Source organism: Protomyctophum bolini, assembly GCF_963924005.1.
Source record: "Protomyctophum bolini genome assembly, chromosome: 17".
In the NCBI taxonomy this organism is placed as follows: domain Eukaryota; kingdom Metazoa; phylum Chordata; class Actinopteri; order Myctophiformes; family Myctophidae; genus Protomyctophum; species Protomyctophum bolini.
This window is the reverse complement of record NC_137878.1, coordinates 38351447-38357793: the sequence shown is the minus strand read 5'-3', so window position 1 is coordinate 38357793 and position 6347 is coordinate 38351447. Positions and strand designations below refer to the sequence as shown.

Here is a 6347-nt window from a genome sequence, read left to right as displayed (position 1 = left end):
GCAACACTGTTACACTCCCATTGTAACAATTGAACGCGGAAGTGCTCATTCTATCTCAATGGGATAGTTCCAGTGTTTGGAACTATAGCCCATAGCACCCCGCTTTGCGGCGAGATCAAAGCGTGTTGCCACTCTCTTACTAGATTACTCTGGCGTTGACGACAGAGTACAGCAAATTTACAGTGGGCCTGGTCTACAAGATTCGCTACACCACTATGATACCCCATACCCATGGCATGTACCATGTCAAAATACTTCCTTAATGTCAACGGAGTCCACAATCACAACACCCGAGGGAGTACCAACGCAACAGCCATTAAAAAAGTGAATCCCTATAGACTCGATCCTTCAAAACCGCTCTCAAAGAACACTACGGGAGGCTGCAATTTGAAACTGCCCCCCCCCTCCCCTTTTTCTTTATCATACTGTTACACTGTACATGTTTTTACCTTTCTTTAACTGTATATATATATGACCATTTCTTTTCATAGAAGTGTATATTTGTACGTCTTTAAATGTTCAATGAATTGAGTCAAGTGCTTTTTCTGGTTACGTATCTCAGTAGCGGTTTTTTGTATTGACTGGGGGAGTGAAGAAACTGAAATAAAAAAATCAATCAATCAAGTAGGTGGTACAACAATGTCCTAGTGCAGAAACGCCCCTGACGACCATTCCAGCCAATCACATCGCAGCGCCGTCCCTGGGAGCTATGGGACCGTCCTCCTGGGCTATGGGGCTGTAGGAGCAACGCTTCCGTCTTTCTTCCGGAAGTGTTTCAGTCAGCACCGCACAGAGCCACGGGGAGGAGCGCAGCGCCGCAACAAGTTTTAAAAACACACACAAAAAAAATAACATTTAAATTCAAATAACTGCATAAAAAAACCAATTAATTAAAAAAAATAGTACATTTATAACACGCACACGAGCCAGCCGCCACGCACGCGGACCAACAAAGAAGCACAATAACAAAGAAACCCTAATAATAATTTTTAAAAAAAGGTTCAGAAACACATCGAGCCGCGTCCAGGCAGCAGCACCCCGGAGCCCGCCCGCTTCGCCCGCCCTCACCGCCCGCCGCGGTGCAGAGACCCCGACCGAGGAGCCGGGCTCTGTGAGGCCGGGACGACATGGAGCCTTCCCCGGCCGCCAAGGCCCGTCCGTCGGGCCGGCTGCTGCTGAGCACCCCGCTGGACGCCAAGGACGAGATGGAGGAGGTACGTGCCCGTGGTGAGACCCCCTAAAGATTCACACTCTCGTACATGTATTTTTTTTTTATCGATTCTGACACGATACAAATACATCTACGAGAGTCTAAATCTTTAAGGCTAAGGTGAAGACCCTGGTGTGTTGCGGAGGGGTTGCTGCTCTTACGGGGCCGAAGAAAGAAACGACCCAGCCGAGCAGAGGCAGCAGCCACCCCGCCGCAACGAGGGCGCTTTTTGATAATACACTAATCAAAACAAAAGAGAAACCTCTCTTATTATCCCCCCCTATCTCCCCCAGTAGCACAGCCACGTTAGCATTGCTAGCTGTGTGATGTGATATAAGCACGGGTCGGCTATGATACGAGCGGCCAAAACAATGCCGACGGGACGCCCGTATCGGCCACCGCGGGGTTTGTGTGCTTGTTTTAGGAGATTGTTTTTTATTTGGGAGTGTGGGGTACTGTGTGTGTGAGAGTCTGGCGGTTGGTGGTGGTGTTGTTGTTGTTGGTGAAAGTGACAGGCTAGCCGTTAGCATGCTAGCAATGCTAACGTAAACATGGGTCGGTCGGCACTGTGCGTGAGGCACATGCGCAGTCCGCGCGCATGCAGCCTTCACATGTCAACTGTCAAAGTTTTTTTTTTTGCTTATCTGGAGTCTGGCTTTTTTTCTTTTTTTACATGCAGTGGCTCTCAAAAGGTGGGGTCCGGGGACCTCTTTGAGGAGGTGCTTCTAGGGGGGTCCCTAGCAGGAAAACGAGTAAATATAGCGTCAAAATCAGTCTAACCACTTTAACCCTGTTTTATATAATTTTGGCTACTCCATAGCAGTGATGCAAATAGCCTGCATCCTGCATCCTTAGACTCACTAAATTGAGGACGCAATCATGTCAACCTGCGAGGGTCCTGGGATGCAATACTGTACTCAGTACTGTACTCTAACGTCGTCTATACAATGTCCCTGGGACCCATCTAAAAGACCACCCCTGGGTCCCGGGACCCAATACATTGAAAACCTATTTACATCACTGCCATAGAATAGCTGATCTACAAGCTCAAGAAATCCAGAAAGAGTCTTTTTTGAGTGGCGGTACCCTATGGCAGGCCAGCTTTCCAGGGTTTATGTAAACACAAACATTGAAGACAAAAGTGAGGACACAAATTGTGATTGGCCAGAATTAGATGATGTATAATGATGTAGAGCGCCCCAAACATCACACAGGTGTGATTTTTTTAAACTGCATTTTCAAAGATATTCTCTTTGGGCAGTTTGGGGGTCCCTCCCTGGCACTAAATATTTCAAGATGGGGGGTCCACGGGTCAAATACATACCGATGTGGGGGTCATTGCCATGGAAATTGTTTGAGAAGCAGGGTTAGCATATAGTTTATATTCATTATGAACAGAGTGACATTGTGGTTGAAAGTCTTAAGCAGCGATTTAATTTAGTATATTTCAACAACCACAACTATTATTCTGATGGATGAGAAAATAGAGCACACGGTTGCACAGTATCGATTCAGTTCACATCAAAGTGTTCAGCGTGGTGGTAGTAGGTCATGTTAGTTATTCCCCCTGTCAAAATAATAGTCTACAAGTAGTATAATTTAGGCATTTAGCAGACGCTCTTGATCCAGAGCGACTTACATTTAAGCAAAAACAAAAGCATGTCATACATCACACATATAAAAAGTAGTTATCATGAATCATGTATAAACTAAGAACGTAACAGTGGAGTATCTATGTCAACTATACATATACTATATTGCACATATAGCTGGGCCTATGTACAGTCCATGTACAGTGGGTATGACAACAGGTCTGCACCCAGGGGTGACTGTGAGGTCCATGGCAGAAAGTCTACCTTCAGTCAAATGTACTGTCCATAAAAGGTGGTCAATACTGGAATGAGCTCCCTCTCACACTGAGGGAGATCGCCACTTTCACAGCTTTTTAAGGACAATTGAAACAGTGGCTAAAAAAAACACTTGTGATCTTGTGATCACGTATGACTGTCAGTCCACATTAGAGTTGGCCTACCCTAGCAATCTTTTCTTATTTTCTCCTTTTACTGTGTTTCGAAATGCATTATGTTTTTGTATGATGTCCTCTCATGTCTTGTAATGTCAGTTTTGTTTAGTGTTCAATGTCCCAAAGGGACTACGGATGGAAAATAGCATCTCTGCTAAATCCGGTGTATTTACGTACGCTACATTTTTAATGTACTACTACTGTTCATTAATATGCGCTGTCCCGTAAAAAAAAAAAAGAATAGTCAAAAGAATTAATGCAATGTTGTCATGAGTGGCTCACAATCAGCCCGATGGCCTCAAAGGTCTAACATCTCTCCCCGAGTCGTTGGGATATCCCTTTGGGGAGACCCGGGGTTCGATTCCCAGGCGTTACATGTAGTACAACGTCAACTAGAACTAGCTTATGACAACACTTTAGCCCATTTAGGCCTGACGTTGAAATAAAATATTATATTCAAAAAGATTTGTGCCGCATTTTCACGAGTTTTCAAAAATAGCAGAACTACAAGCTCGTAGCGCGCCACTCAGTGGTGCGCTATGTGAACTTGTAGATCTGCTATTTTTCAAAAGCTAAATTATAACATAAAGCAACTTGGACACTCAAGCATGAAGGAAGCATGAGTTAAGTCCGTTGCTCTCCCCAGGTTGGCGGAGTGTGTGTAGAGCCCAGGATCACATTAGATGATTGACACAGGGGTGAAAAATGGGTTACAAAATCGTGGGATAAAAAAACAAAAACATAATAATGCTTAGTTGAAACACCAAAAGGGCTTCCCGCCCAGAATGGGTTAGGTGATAAATGAGCCATGCATTTGCTCAATATTGATACATTTCACATTTAGTTGGAACATTTTATGAACACAATGAGGAAGCTGTTCACCTTTTATGAATACAATAAACACGTCATAAACACGTGCGCCATCTGTTCGTCGATCGTTCCAGTTCCTGCCCAATTGCATAATAATACATTAACCATGTAATGTTTTTAGCTTTCCTTTGTCGCACCCGGTCACCAAATTGCTGCTACGTTTTTGCCAGGTGTCGCCCCGGTTGTACCCATTGCAAATGAATGGCCGACCCGGACCCTCTCGCACCCTCACTTTGTTGCTTTTGGTGTGAGGCCTCCTTTAGTAAGCTTGGATGTGTGTTTATGCATGTGTGCGTGCGTACGTGCATGCAATTGTGGGTAAAAATGGTTGTTTTACTTAAAAAAAAAAAAGGAAACCATCCAGGTTGGTTTAGGATTAGACATTTTTCGAGGTCAGGTTTAGGCTCTCAGAGTTTTGCGTGTTTCATCCTTTGTTGTACTGCAATGTCACACATTGCACAAATTATACATGGTCTACATTAAACTGCAAGTGTGTGTGCTCACACACGCAAGAACATGCTTCTGTGTGTGTGTGTGTGTGTGTGTGTGTGTATCTTTTTTTTTTGCGGCTTTTGCCTTTTATTTTATATTTTTTATAGAGAGACGGACAGTATAGGCTGACAGGAAATGGGGGAGAGAGAGATGTGGGAGTGACATGTAGTAAAGGCCGTCGGGATCGGGAGTCGAACCCGCGGCACACTGCCAGACTCGGGCTATACCGGCCTGTGTGTGGTTAATGGTTATCTATATGAGGTTTGTGTAGGTGTACAGTATGTGAAGGAAAGTATGTGTAAATTATGCTGTATTCTGTCAGTGCTTTGATTGGACACAAGTGTGTCTTTGTAAACCGAAACGGTTCGACACACACATTTGGCACATGATGCTTACAGGTCAGGATCTACAAAATCCTGCATGCACAGAAAGCAAAGTGCCCACACGGCTGCCGTGTTAAGCGGTCAGATGGGTAGGCCACTAGGCCCGTAGGATTTGCATTTTCAGTTCAGGGGTGGGCGTGGGCAACTGTGGTGATGGAGAGAGAGAGAGCCACTCTTAATATATTTCCACACTCACTCCAGAGGGCATCGTAAATTAATGCCCTACTTTGTCATTCTGTGTCACACAAAAGTAGCAAAAAACCGCCGATCTACAAGCTCAACACACGTTGCACTGCAATGTGTTTTGAGCTTGTAGATCTGGTATTTATTTACACCTCTGTACAGCTTGTAGACCGACTATTTTTTTAAAGACAATCAAATTAAAATAATTAAAACTCATTTACTGCCATTGATGTCTCTGACGTGTTTTGATCAACTAGATCTACCTGTCTTTGACGTCTCTTTCAGTTATTTATTGATTCAGAAAGATATCGCGATATTTACCGTATAGTAGCTTGTAGCTACCCCGACGCTACTAGGCAACGCTCGCTTCCGCTGTGGTCGGTCAATTCAATGTTTCCCCTCCGTCCACTTCCATTATAAGCACCCTCTTTAGCAGCGTTTTGTTTTCTCTGAATTGAGGCTCATAGTGAGGTGATTGAACAGAACGTCGATGTTAGGAGCTCAATAAAAAAGAATCTGTGCTTCCTGGCGGTTTCAATATAAAACGCTTCTGATGAAAGTAACGGCGGCAGATTAGTAATGGCTGCTAACTAGTAGTAGTAGTAGTAGTAGTTACTGCGAGAGTGATTTCTAGCCAACACCAACTCTGTATTCCTGGATCGCTGCCCTCCACAATTTCCTATCCTAGCTAAGCTGTCGCGCCGCAGTACGTCTACATACTGTAGGTGGTACGCTTATTTCCCCTCCTGGCTTTGCCCTGGGTTGGCACTTGGCACCCATATACAGTCAATTTACTTGCCTCAAGTTCTGGGTCCCTGACAGTGCCCTGCCAGCTTCATCCTTCTCTCTCTGACTTTGTCTGTGACCCGTGGTAGGTCCCCATAGAGGTCCACATTTCTAATACGGTCCGTGACCTATAGTGCCATTCGTAGCATTCTTGTGTAGACTCCATGCAGGGCTTTTTCCTGTTGTGCTGTGAGGGTCCATACAGCAGTACTGACTCCACACAGTAGCTATGAACAGCCGCCTCTTAAGGTCTTCTTGACTTCTTCTCCCATCTCTGATTTACACACTCCTCATCCCATGCAAGGCTACTTCCGGAGAAAAAGGCCCTGTGCATTCTGTTGGCAAGGGGCGGCAGTGGCTCAGGGATAGAGTCAGTGGTTCAGGGGTAGAGTGACCGGAT

General features: G+C 44.9%; 1 protein-coding gene across 2 annotated transcripts in view; it reads left to right on the top strand.

The window, feature by feature from the left end:
* The first annotated feature begins 792 nt into the window (after window positions 1-792).
* Window positions 793-6347, top strand: part of ints3 (integrator complex subunit 3) — a 28284-nt gene continuing 22729 nt past the window's right edge. For both annotated transcript variants that reach the window (XM_080787758.1, XM_080787757.1), the window contains exon 1: window positions 793-1214. In XM_080787758.1, coding sequence (XP_080643884.1) covers window positions 1128-1214 — 87 coding nt within the window. In that variant the 5' untranslated portion in view covers window positions 793-1127. The remainder of the gene's footprint in view (window positions 1215-6347) is intronic.